A 14,808-nucleotide genomic window follows, 5' to 3' on the forward strand; every position below is an offset into this window, starting at 1 on the left:
GCTCAAGGAAACTGTGTATATGCATCAACCTATGGGTTTTCGGGATCGCACACATCCTGATTATGTTTGCCTATTGCGTAAGTCTCTCTATGGGCTTAAGCAGGCTCCCCGTGCTTAGTATAGACGATTTGCAGATTTTGGTTTTTTCCATTGGTTTCTCTAATAGCAGGTGTGATAATTCTTTGTTCATCTACCATACGGGGACTGAAATGGCATACATTTTACTATATGTTGATGATATTATACTCACTGCATCCTCAGACGCTCTCCGTCGTTCCATCATGGATAGGCTTGGTTTCGAATTTGCTATGAAGGATTTAGGTCCTTTGAATTATTTTCTTGGCATTGCTGTGACCCGTCACAAGGGGGGATGTTCCTCTCTCAACGTAAGTATGCCGAGGAAATCATTGATCGCGCGGGTATGTCATCTTGCAAGCCCTCTCTCACCCTGGTTGACACAAAATCGAAGGTCAGTGCTACTTCGGGTGCTCCTTATGAGGATCCCACTCATTATCGTAGTCTCGCAGGTGCTCTTCAGTATCTCACTTTTACGAGACCCGATATTTCATATGCTGTCCAACAGGTGTGCTTACATATGCATGCTCTTAAGCAGATTGTGCGGTATGTTCAGGGCACTCTTGACCATGGATTGCATCTCTACCCCTCATCGATCACCGACCTTGTCTCCTACACCGATGCAGATTGGGGTGGCTGTCCGGACACTCGTCGTTCTATGTCGGGGTATTGTGTATTTTTGGGTGACAACTTGATTTCTTGGTCGTCAAAGCGACAACCAACTCTTCTCGGTCTAGCGCTGAAACAGAGTATTGAGGTGTGGCTAATGTTGTCTCTGAGTCTTGCTGGATTCGCAATCTTTTATTGGAACTACATTGTCCGGTTCGCAAGGCTATGATGGTATATTGTGACAATGTGAGTGCCATATATCTGTCCGGTAATCCGGTGCAACATCAACGCACCAAACATATTGAGATGGACATTCATTTTGTGCGTGAGAAGGTTGCGCGGGGACAAGTTCGTGTCCTTCATGTCTCGTCCCGATATCAGATTGCAGATATTTTCACTAAAGGTCTTCCTCAGGTCCTTTTTGAAGATTTTCGTGACAGTCTCAGCGTTCGGAAACCTCCCGTTTTGACTGCGGGGGTGTGATAGATTATGTAAATATTTTGTAATATTTTGTAATCTCTTATTTTAGGTTAGAATATTTTGTAATATTTTACACTCTCCTATTTTAGGTTAGGATATTTTTGTATATTAACCAATTTAAGGAATGAAAGGAAACTACGGAAAATAATTATTTGTCAAAAATACCTCCTAATAAATATCCTTGAAGAGGCCCGTAAAAGAGTCATGAGTCATGACAATAATTTGAGATGGAGAGGAGTATTCAATATCTTAACCATAAAGTATTAATTAACCTATCTCTTAAATACTTTATTTAATTAATACTACACTAACTGAAATAATAAGAATGAATCTAAGAAAATAGTAAATACTTGTTATTCTAAAATGTTAAATATTTTAAAATAACAATTTGTCAAAGCTAAGTATTTGTGATCAAAGAAACGTAATTTTCCTCCTTTTTCCCTGCCCCATTATTGACGGATTTTTCTTTTTTAGAATTGGAAGAAAAAGATTGAAATGACTGTTTCAAATTTCACCTATACCTTTCTTTGAGATTGAAACGAAAAATGTTTTTCTCTCTTTTATTTTCTTATCTCATTTTCTCCGTACTGGTAAATGATCCCCTCTTTCAAAAAATAAAAATAAAATTAAAAAGGTCGTACACCCCTCCCTCAAACTGGTAAATTATAATCTCTTTTTTCTCCGGCCCCAATCCCCAAACTGGTAAATTAGTTTCTTTTTTTTAAAAAAAATTATCTTATTTTTATTTTTGGTTACCCCACTCTAACACTCAAAACCTTCTCATCCATATCGCCTGGTCCTTTATGTTTCCTTAGATCACTCATTACGCACTTCTCTCTCTCTTACTTGAGAAAGAACGATGTTAAAACAACAAAGTAAGAGAGAGATTTTGGAAGTCTGGAACGGCGCTGAATTATAGCACTAATGTTTTAAAAGGTCTACGCGCGAGGTCAGGCGTTTCAGTACTACGGTTCGAGGTGTAAGAAAATAAGCAAAAGTAAATGTTCATTAAAATTCTGCGAATAAATTCAAATAAATCATTAATAATATAAAAAATATTATTATAATTGATATTATTATAATTGTTATTTGAGAAAGTTAACAACACAAAAAATGATAATAGTTGAGATAATCTTTAAAATTAAATTCATCCACTTCATCATCAATCTCCATATCTACTAGTCATTTCCACTCACAATAAATCTTTGTACTGTTTTTTGTTTATATATTTCAAAGGGGTAGGGTAAAAAGTGTAAGAGTAACGACATCAATAGATAAAGTTGCCTCAGCACTAGGAACATAGTGTTATAGAATCTCTAGCTATCATATCAATTTCAGGCATAATCATGTAAAAAAAATTATTTGTGGTTCTGTTATTTTTTGTGAGAGTTGCTTTATTTATTTATACTCCCTCATTTTCAATTTGTTTGTCTGTTTTTTATTTGATACGGAGTTTAATAAAGTAAAGAAAACTTTTTAATTTTGTCGTCTTAAATTAAAAATATGTAAAATGAATCAAAATGCCCTTTAATCTTGTGGTCTTAACCATGTCATATGGAAAGCTGGAATTAAAGAATTATCAAAAAAGAAAATAGTCATTCTTTTTAAAATGGACTACAAAGGAAAGTAAGACAAACAAATTGAAACTGATGAATTATATTTTAGGAAAAATCATTACAACATGAAAACATGATAGCAAAAAATATGAATTTCATTAAATCAATAAAAAAAACAGTCTATAATACATATACTTTTAAAAAAATAACAAAAATCAAATTTAACTGGATGTACACTTTTATGTCCGGGGCTTACGCTTTTGCACCAGTATCTTACTCCTAATTTTAGAACGTACACCCTGTGAATCTACGCCTTTCATTTATACCCGACGTTTTTAATACGCTTCGCCCGAAAACTCGCCCCAAAACTCACAGGCCCACTATATAGCACTAATTAGCAGCTTTAGCAAACAAGCCGCAGTCCCTCCCCCGCACCTTATAGAAAAGCCCCCCACATCCCACAAAAAAGAAGGAAAAATAATAATAATAAAAAATAACATATAGATACTTGGAGCGTAAATTATTTTAACACTTCAGTAAATTTTAACATGTAACAACAAATTAATCTATCATTTTTCTCAGATTATCAAACAATTTAACTAATAAATAATTTAATCGTATAAATATTTTTTACATCAGTATATAAAATATAAAAGAATAAGCGAAACTAAAAACAAAATAAAGAGAAAAATAAAATAAAGAGAAAGAAGAAAGTACAGCTGGTTATATGATCCAGATGCCACGTAACACACCCCTATGGGTTGCCTAGTATTACGTGTCGACTATTCACTGCTTAGAAGCAAATAAATAGGGCTTCATCCTTCGAGCTCTGAGTTCCTCTTCATCCATTCTACTACTAGTAACTAACTCTTCCTTTGCCTTTCCATTTTCTTTCTTCCTATCTATACTTTGCCTTTCCCCTTTTTTCTGTTGAAAGAAAAGTGTGTCAAGAAACCTAAGCAATGCCTGTTACAAGCTTAGAAACAACAACAACGATGAATACAACAACATCACCAACACTAACAGAAGAAGAAACAAACAAAGACTCTCCTCCTCATCAGTTTTCTCATTCACATGACCTCCCTTTTGTCATGTCTTCCTCTACTTTCCCTATCACCCTTAAGGTAAACATACACTTCAATTTCAAGAACCTCTTCATTTTCTGTATATTCTTTGGGAATTAAGCCACATAGTAATAAGTAGAGAAAGAGTTCGAATTTTGAGTTTATGAATTTTCGGAGAAATATTATTTAAATTTTTAATAAATTAGTTATACATTTTAAGTAGTTTTTTAACACAAACACTTGAATTGTACTATTGATTCTGAACCTGTAAGCGGAATGAGCTAAACCAAAAAGGGTCATAAGGTTTTTGCCTTTACAATTTAATCTCCGGTCTTATCATCAAATTTGAGAATTTTGTCTTGAATAATACTCCTAGCTAGCAATTACTATTTCATTCAAAAGTATAAAAATCTAGTGTCAGAGTCAAGTAGTTGGTGACTGAAGTGGGAAAAAATAACGACTTATTTGACTTCAAGAAAAATTGACTTGTTATTAATAATAACATTAATGGTGTTTCTTTTTTGTTGGACGATTTGCAGTTCATGGACGTAAGTTATAGGATAAAACTTGAGAACAAATCAACAAGTGGGGGAAATAGCAACTTAAGAAAGATGTTTTCAAGTGGACCCGCATCATCATCAACCGATATTGAAAATCCAACGGCCATGATTCATCAAGAACGTACACTCTTGAATGGGATTACTGGAATGGTTTCACCAGGTGAAATCTTAGCCGTTCTTGGACCATCAGGGAGTGGGAAATCAACGCTCCTAAATGCACTTGCAGGAAGACTCCAAGGACACGGCTACACCGGAACAATCCTCGCAAATAACAAGAAACTCAACAAACAAGTCTTAAAACGAACCGGGTTCGTAACACAAGATGATGTGCTTTACCCACACTTAACGGTTCGCGAAACTCTAATCTTTTGTGCCCTACTCCGACTCCCTAACTCGTTGAATCGGAAGGAAAAAATCGCGGTCACTGACTCGGTGATCACCGAGTTAGGACTAAATAAATGTGAGGACACAATAATTGGTAACAGCTTCATACGTGGGGTATCTGGTGGTGAAAGAAAACGCGTCAGCATAGCACACGAAATGCTAATAAACCCGAGTTTACTCATACTCGACGAGCCAACGTCCGGTCTAGACGCTACAGCGGCTTACCGGTTGGTTTCGACACTCGGGTCATTAGCTCAGAAGGGAAAAACTGTAATTATGTCCGTTCACCAACCGTCAAGCCGGGTTTTTCAAATGTTTAACTCGGTTCTTGTTTTGTCGGAAGGGAGGTGTTTGTATTTTGGAAAAGGAAATGATGCAATGAATTATTTCGAGTCGGTTGGATTTTCTCCATCTTTTCCCATGAATCCAGCAGATTTCCTCCTTGATCTCGCTAATGGTACGTATTATTCTTTGTCTATATCTACACCTATACATGGTAGATGCATGTCTCTTTAAATTACTTTATCTTTATTTTTGTTTTTTGGACAAAACATGTGAGTATATTATTACTCCCTATCTTATTGTATCAAGTACTTGTAGTTTGAATTCGATTTAATTAGATGTTTTGTCATGTACGTGCTGTCTGAATACGATTTAGACTTGCTATAGTCATAATTTCCACAAAAAAATGTCGTTTTGATTGCTTCTTAAGAAAATGATAACCTAAATGATTGATTGATGATAAGTTCAGGGAGTACGCCTCCGACTTTGAGTCAAGTGTGTATCACAGATGCCACAAATGAAAATTTGATAGTTAAGTGGAGAATAGTATAAGAGACTTACCCGTTAATTATCCCTTAAGTTTTAAGTTTCAAATCGTGTGTAATTTATTCTCAAAGATTTCTCGATCATTAAAAAAAGAAGTTGAAGCACAACATTTTGATGACGTATATATAGCTAGGGCTCTACCGTATCTAGTGGCTTTGATTAGGATAATTAAGGTGATTAATGGTCAAGATTACTTGAAATGCAAGCTTTTTAGGAGGAAGTACACCACTTAATTAGGACCCATTGGTGTGACTAGGGAAGTTGAAATTTCTTTTGATGTGACAACTAGAAAAATATCAACTTCCGAGGGTATTAGCTACTCGTAGTTGTGTTGTGATAATGTTAAGAACTTTGAAAGTTACTACTACTCCTACTAAAATTTATAGTCTCACCAGCTGTACTTGGTACTAACTACTAAGGTACATCAATGAAGGGAGGAAAAAAACAAGCAACCCATTAAATGTTATTTATTATGCATATATACATTAAGGTGGCAAAACTGACCAAGGTCCTAAAGTAGAAGTGGGGCAGTTTTACCTTTTGACTCTAGATTTTTTTCAACATTCTTTATTCTTCTTTTTTAAGTATTTCGTTTCTTAAGATCTTTTAAAATATCCCTTTTGCTCTTGATCTAATGGGATTTAACTTTAGAGATTGTATTTAAGTGAATATTAAGTTATGCCTAAGTGGTCGTGGTGGACTGTGGTTTTTATCATATAACGTGGAAAGTTGGTAACTTTTTGTTTTAGTGGATAACATTCATCATATGTACATAATAAAATTTGAATCTTGAGAAAGTTAAATTATAAATTAATGGAACTACTAGGTAAAAAAAATATCTACACTCCACGTGTCCCTTTTCTTATGCTGGTCGGCTATTCCTTTTTTTTTTTCCTTTTTTTGTTCACTTCTTTTTTCTCTTCAAATCCTTACTTTTTTCTCAGAACAAAATAATTTACTCCAATTAATGTCTTTGGCCATATGTAAAGCAATGTCAACCAGTTAATCTCTTCCTAATAGCACAAATAAAATAAAAAAGTTGCATCTTTTTGAAATAAGGGTATTTGTTACTTACGCGAGTGGTTTTGTTCGTTAGAATAACGTATCTCAACCGGGAGAATAAACTTTTCCTTTCTAAAATTCTATAATTGGCATAAAAAATAAAAACAAGGCGGCATCGTTAGTTTAGATCTATTATTATTAATCAAACACACGATCAGCTGTGAGTTGGAAATGCTTGGAATCATTGTAATATGGTAAATCATTCCCAAAGTACCTGATGCTAATTGCTAATCTCAAATGTGGGGATCCATTGATGGAAAGATGGGTCCCTAGTTGAAGCTAATAGATACCGATTTAAATAATCGAGAGGCAAGCAAGCTGAGTACTCAGAAAATTACTTCATTTTCAACTTGAAGTATGGTCATTGACTAGGTGATTGAGTCATATTTTTCACTAAACATAATAAGAAATAGCATACGAAGAAATCAAGGAAATTTAATATATACTATGTAATAAAATATTATGAACAGAAGAGGTAATGGTCTGATGTCATTGTGAGGTGTTTAGGTGCAGCATTTGTACCGACCGTGGTCCTTCCCTACTTGAAGAGTAGTACAATTTAGGGATAGCCATTCTTCCAATATTAGAGCATAGCTAGGATTTTATGTGCAGGATTGTACTAATTACGGTCCTTCCCTACTTTGGTGGAGTAGCACAATTTAGAGATAGCTTCCAATAAGTCACACAAGTACATTTGTGGTCAATTAAGTCAGTGCAGACAAATAATACTAGTAGGAGATTTTTTCATCTATCTAAGTTTTGGTGACAGAATTACTTGTTATGCGTACTAATGAAAAATAACATTTACCCATTGAAATAATCGAGATGCAAACAAGTTAATCTCGAACATCAGCTTTATAAAAAAAAAGTGACACACTATTGTCTCAATATCAAATGATTTTGTTTCTGGTTTTGGGGTCAGGGGTTCTTTCAACCTTGGGTCATACTCCACTGAGAATATTGATACTCCATTCTTGAAAGAAATCTGTGTCCAAAGTACTTGCAAATCTTGTTATGGATTTTGAGGTTTCGACACTGCAGGGTGTTTCCATGATACTTGGTTTCCAATTTCTATCATATTCTGAAGAATAGTTTGTGGGGACATGTCACCAGGCTAAAGACTAAAATAGCATACAAACTATTGTTGGACACCATTTTGACCTGCTTTCTTTTATTTTATTTTTTTTACTTTTTTTATATTAGGTTGAGGCCATAACGCATATGCAACTTTAGAGTATTAAACAAAACATAAAATGAGCTTTGCTCCTTTTCTTTGATTTGGCATTGGACAACATGGATTAAAGAGAAGTGTGACAACATTGCTTGCGTAGATTAGCATCCATTCATATTATGGGACCAACTAGTAGGTACACACGAGCACTTAACCCCCCCCCCCTCCCCCCCCCCAAAAAAAAAAAAGAGAGCACCTCAAAATTCTCCCTCTAAACTGTGAAAATTTTGCTAGGGCTCCACATGGATCTTTCCTTAATTTAATCATGTGTTTTTGTTAATGACTCCACCAGCACCCTTTACAACTTTTACCTATAGACATAGATATACTTGGAGAAATGGAAAAAAAATATAAACTTTATTTTGTTGGAGCCCCAATGTGTGGTTGGGTATCATCTCATATGGGATAGTAATATTATAGCACATGCTTTGCTACTTCGTACAAGCCACATGCCTTGCTGTTTACTAGATAGCCTAAGAGGGTACCCATTATAGTAAGGTTCTTGGAAATCTTGGATGTGTATTTTATGTTTATCTGATGGATCAAAATATTTTAGGGAAATGAAGCTAGCATCAAGATCTACAAGGATTTTTATATTTGTTGGCTGAAATAGTTTCAACCATTCTCTAATTTTAGGACCATTAATTCATATAATGTATGATATTTATGTCAACTTAAAATAAAAAATTATTGTTATTCTGGGTCCAAAATGTCAAGCGGCTAATGTCAATTGATTCTTCGTGCTTTATCAACCTTAATCATTTACTTTTTGTCTAGAGTTTGTTAATGATGTTCACTAATAAGTTCAATGCTCAATGGTTATAATTACATAACCACCTTTGGAAGTGTAGTGGTACATGGTCAAACTTTGCAGCTAATTAATTGATGACTTCTTTCTCTATATAGATGTTATGCAATAGTAACAGAAGTCCACTCTGAGTTAAGTGAAGAAATAGAATTAGTTTAGAGTTACTTCAATTATAGATCATAACCCCAAACCAAATCCCTCTTATTAGTGGCCCCAAATATTAGATCCTCCAAAAATATATAAATTTTGAATGATCTGACACGCACGAAGCATTTCTGAACTACCCGAGGAACGTAGGTTCTTGTAAGTCTATATCTGCCTTAAAAGGAAATCCATGAAGACGATAAATGTCACTTATCAATTATATCACGAGACATGGAAAAGAGAATTGGGACCTTTTTGATCTATAATGTGTCTAAACATACTTTGAGCTAAAATGATGAATTACACTTGTCACGCTCGAACCCTCATTTTTATTCCAATAATTGATAGGCATCTTTGATCTACTAATAAAGATTTCTTTTGTTCTTCTTTTAACCACCTCCTTTCCTTTATTCAACAAAGAACAATTCTTTTCTTGTTCTACTTTTCTACATGGGACTATCTTTTGATATTAAGAAGTTTATCAAAGAGCTCCACGTGTAGGGTCCTTTGCAAATCAAGAAGCATTCAGATTCATCCCACCAAATTGAACTTTTTGTGTTTGTGAATAGTGAGATTTGTGAAAGAAGAAAATAAGTAGTGGAGATGATGGTGGCCCCAAACCTTTCATCAGCAGCAGCAGAAAATAGAGCATTATGTTCTTTTAGTGGACTTCCACCCTTTGCCACCAACATTGGACAGCTTTAATTACTTCCTCAAGACTACTTATTATTACTTGCTACTACAACTAATTAATTAATTGTCTCTTTTTTACTTTTAAAAATATTCTTTGTTTTATGTGATACAAATTATTATTTTTATTTTGAGTGCTAACATGACTTTAATGATTTTTTGTAGTTCTAACTTTAAAGATACATATCTACTTCTTTCCAATTGTAATATTAAAGAAACTGAGATTTAGTAAGCTACTTTAGCTTATAATTTGGGAAAGTATTGAGGTGGTGAAAGGTAAGTTACCTTGTGGAAAGATGACTATATTTGATAGGAGGATGCAATCAACTTGATTTGACATATTTCGTATCAAATTCTTGAATAGTTAGATGTCTTTACCAGTTATGCCCACAATAATTAGTACTAGTATATTTGTTTTCTTTGTAGCTGTACCTTGCCTTTATGACCATTTTGCATATAGCAATTTCTTTATTTCATACTAGTATATGTTATTCCTTTGAATATCTAATCTTTTGGTTTTTGTGAAGATAAGTAAGATGCCATTAGCAATTCTAAAACAAGTTCTTGTAAGTTAGCTCAAGTAGAAACATGGTTTTATGTTTCACCACTGGTTTTTCTTTAGAGGAAAATTCTCTAGGGGCCTCATTCCACTTGCTTAATTCTTGCTTAAGCATGAATTGTAGCTAAAACATGGACATTATTTCTTATGTTTTGAGAGCATTCACATTGTCTAGAACCTTGCCATTGTAAACTAACTTGGCTTCTTAACAGTCATTAACTATGGTGGAAAAGCAAATTTAAAACTTAAAAACTATGCTTTTGGTTTGAAAATGATTTAACTTATAAGCACAGTAAAGAACTTTTATCCTATCAGTATGTATTAACCTATTGTAACAGGTAACTTGTCAATTGTCCATGTTACTAATCTAAATTTTTTATGGACTATTACTTGTAATTATCTTTTAAGTAACTTGGAAGTGTTAAAATTCTGTAAGTGCATAGAAGTTAAAACTCTTTTGACATTGGAGCACTTCATTTTTTTTTCATTGGAGCACTTAATCTTTTTTACATTGGAATTCTCACTAAAGATAACTTGGAAAAATGCAGGGGTTTGCCAGTTTGATGGAGTAAGTGAGAAAGAAAGGCCTAATGTAAATCAAACTTTGGTATCCACTTACAACAATTTGTTAGCTCCCAAGGTCAAAGCAGCTTGTTTGGATACAACCAACACAGTTCCTAAAGAGGTCATGAACATGGGAACCTATAATACTTGTTCCAGTTCCAAAAGAACTTGCACAAGTAGCATCTCCAATTGGTTCAATCAATTCAGCATTCTCCTTCAAAGAGGGCTAAAAGAAAGAAAGCATGAAACTTTCAATTATTTGAGAGTCTTTCAAGTAATTGCAGCTTCTCTTTTAGCTGGTTCTATGTGGTGGCATTCTGACTATAGGGATATACAGGACAGGCTTGGCCTTCTCTTCTTCATTTCCATCTTTTGGGGAGTCTTCCCGTCGTTTAATGCTGTTTTCGCGTTCCCTCAAGAACGTGCAATATTCATGAAGGAAAGGGCTTCGGGTATGTACACGCTCTCCTCCTATTTCATGGCACGTATCGTCGGAGATCTTCCTATGGACCTTATCTTGCCTACGTTGTTCCTCACTATAACGTACTGGATGGCGGGGCTAAAGCCACAACTCTTGGCATTCCTTTTGACATTACTCGTCCTTCTGAGCTACGTGATAGTGTCACAAGGACTCGGTCTAGCACTTGGCGCCATAATTATGGATGCTAAACAAGCTTCAACCGTGATCACTGTAACGATGCTAGCATTTGTTCTAACGGGAGGGTTCTACGTGCACAAAGTGCCAGCTTGCCTAACTTGGATCAAGTACATTTCGACCACATTTTACAGTTATCGACTACTTATTGATGTCCAATATGGAGAAGGCAACGAAATTTCGAACTTGATAGGGTGCTCACATCTGGGAAGTGACAGAGCTAGCTGCACATTCATTGAACAAGATATCAAAGGTCAAATTCATCCATCCGCGAGCCTCGGAATCCTCTTAATAATGTTTGTTGGATATCGATTAATTGCTTACCTTGCATTGAGGCGAATTCGAGCCTAAACAGAGGGGAAAGTTACTGACTTTATTAGAAGATGATATGAGGAAAAAACATGAGATATGTTAGCTAGCTTTGTGGGGGATGTGGGAATAGTATATATACTTGCTGAGTACTGTGACTGACAAGGCTAGAGTGGGTAGGGAAAATTGAAGTGTATTATAAGAGGGAAAGGTCCTGAGAGATGTTGTGATTCACTTGCACCTAAAACTGGCGGAAGGCCAGCATTCGTTGTTGTAACTCATATTAGTACAATTAATGGGGCTAAAAAAATCAGGAGTTTTCACTCTAATGAAATTGACATTAATTTCTTGTTCTCTTATGAGTTATTTTGATAAGTGTAACATTGGATCGTGCCTACTGTGCTACTCATGATCTTTATTGTTTTGGATATATGAAGAAAGGAAGGGGAAAAAGAAAAAGGGAAAAGAATCTATCATCTTTAATGCTAGTAAAAGCACTCAAAAGGAAATGTTTTACTAAGAATAACTTAACTACTTCCAAAACAAGATTCATGGCAAGCAACTTCCTTTTTTCTTTCAAGGCTAATTAAGAAATTCCTAAACAATAACATTTCTAAATGGTTACATTAACATGATCCGCACTCTGACAGGAATGTCTCTTATACAAGATTTATGTGCTTCAATTAGCAACCTTGATCACCAAACTTTTAATCAACCAATTTCTAGCAAAAAAATTAGACTTGCTTTAAATTCTTTTAAACCTTTCAAAACACCTACCCTTGATACGGGTCCAAAACTGATTGATTTTTGCATGAATGTTTTTTAATCTAGAAAGATGCCGGAAGAAATAAACAGAACTAATAGTTGCCTTACCCCAAAATGCTGAAATATTAGACAATTTCACCCCATTAGTTTGTTTAACACGGCGTATGAAGTTGTCCAAAATAATACCTAATAAAATTATCATTATTACTGAAAATCGTTCATCCTATACAAACTAATTTCATCGGAATGGGAACTTTGGACAATGCTCTACTTGTTCACGAAGTCTTGAACTAACTTAAAAAATACTAAGAGCAAGAAATCACAAATGACGAAAATCGGCTGAGAGAAAACTTTTAATAAAATTGAATAGTCATTTGTAAAATACACTCTACCTCTAAAAAAAGAGGAATTAGTGACGGACGAATTTCATCACTAAACAACCTATTTAGCGATGGATTCGCGTCTGTCGCTAATATACTTGTAATTAACATATTCGCGACAAGAAGTCGATCGCTAATTTAGCGATAGATCAATCCATCGGAGTCCGGAGCCAAAATGGCTTATTTTTGCAGCCATTAGACCAAAATAGGCTGCCTTTTTTTTTTTATACCACAATGGGTATTTCGTTGGTTATCCAACGAAATACCCACACAAGCACTGTGCATAGCCGCATTTTTCTGTTGCATTTCGCTACACTTGTAGCGAAATGCAACAAATATATTTTTTTTTTTTTTTGCATTTCGTGAGTTAATCAACGAAATGCAACAAATTTTTTTTTTTTTTTTGCATTTCGTGAATTAATAAACGAAATGCAACAATTTTTTTTTTTTTGCATTTCGTGAATAAAAAAACGAAATAAGAAATTATATATATATATATATATATATATATTTGTTTTTTGCATTTCGTGTATTAAAAAACGAAATAGCATAAAAAAAAAATTCGTTCATATAAAAACGAAATTGGAATATATATATATATATATATATATATATATTGCATTTCGTTGGTATATCTACGAAATAGTAAAAAAACAATTTTGTATTTCGTTTATTAAAAAACGAAATATGAAAATAATTTTTTTTGTATTTTTGTATTTCGTTTATATAAAAAAATAGGGAAATAATTTTATTTTCATTTCGTTTATATAAAAACGAAATAGGAATACATATATATATATATATATTTCATATACCAATGAAATAGGATAAATATATATATATATTTTTTTTGTATTTCATTTATATAAAAACGAAATAGGAAAATAATTTTTTTTTTCGTTTATATACCAACAAAATATATATTCATATAAAAAAAAAAATTCCAATTTCGTTTTTATATAAATGAAATACAATATATATATATATATATATATATATATATATATATATTTATCCTATTTCATTGGTATATGTATTCCTATTTCGTTTTTATATATAAAATTATTTTCCTATTTTTTTATATAAACAAAATACAAAAATACAAAAAAAATTATTTTCATATTTCGTTTTTAGATGAACGAAATAAAAACAAAATCTAATTTCGTTTTTTAATAAACAAAAAAATAAATAGTTGTAAAGTCAAGACATAACTTTATTTTGAATATAAATATAATTCTAAAAAATATAGAGAGAAAAACTAGTTGTAAAGTCGTCAAACTTTAGATGGTCATAACTTTGTGCTCGGACGTCCGTTTTACGCGTTTTTTTTTTGAACTTGCGTATTTTTTCGAGATCTATGCGGACAAACTGCCGTAACCAAGCCGATTTTTAAAAAAACAACTTTTATCCCATTCAATTTCAATTTTCCCCCAAATTGGCGTGAAATTTTCAGTTTTATTTACTTATAAGATGATGATACGCAATAGATTTCAACGTAAAAATCTTGGGGTAATGTAGCTGTGAATGTCAATTTTACTTCTGCGGTTTCAATTTTTGAAAATAAAGCTGACTAATTTTCTCGACATATAAAGTTGACTAATAAACGAAATACAAAAAAGAAAAAAAGAAAAAATATACTATTTCATTGATATACCAACGAAATGCAATATATATATATATATATATATATATATATATATATATATATATTCCTATTTCATTGGTATATAAACGAAAAAAAATAATTATTTTTCTATTTCGTTTTTATATAAATGAAATACAAAAAAAATATATATATTTATCCTATTTCATTGGTATATGAAATATATATATATATGTATTCCTATTTCGTTTTTATATAAACGAAATGAAATTAAAATTATTTTCCTATTTTTTATATAAACGAAATACAAAAATACAAAAAAAAATATTTTCATATTTCGTTTTTTAATAAACGAAATACAAAATTATTTTTTTACTATTTCGTAGATATACCAACGAAATGCAAAATATATATATATATATATATATATATATATATATATATATATATATATATATATATATATATATTTTCCAATTTCG

General features: G+C 32.9%; 1 protein-coding gene across 1 annotated transcript; it reads left to right on the plus strand.

The window, feature by feature from the left end:
- The first annotated feature begins 3,553 nt into the window (after positions 1 to 3,553).
- Positions 3,554 to 12,072, plus strand: LOC132626990 (ABC transporter G family member 25). The gene is made up of 3 exons (XM_060342030.1): positions 3,554 to 3,844; positions 4,324 to 5,185; positions 10,599 to 12,072. Exons 1-3 carry the CDS (start codon positions 3,683 to 3,685, stop codon positions 11,618 to 11,620), a joined length of 2,046 nt encoding a protein of 681 aa, XP_060198013.1. The 5' UTR covers positions 3,554 to 3,682; the 3' UTR covers positions 11,621 to 12,072.
- The last annotated feature ends 2,736 nt before the right edge of the window (positions 12,073 to 14,808 follow it).

The sequence above is a fragment of the Lycium barbarum genome, chromosome 2, assembly GCF_019175385.1.
Source record: "Lycium barbarum isolate Lr01 chromosome 2, ASM1917538v2, whole genome shotgun sequence".
Taxonomy (NCBI): Eukaryota; Viridiplantae; Streptophyta; class Magnoliopsida; order Solanales; family Solanaceae; genus Lycium; species Lycium barbarum.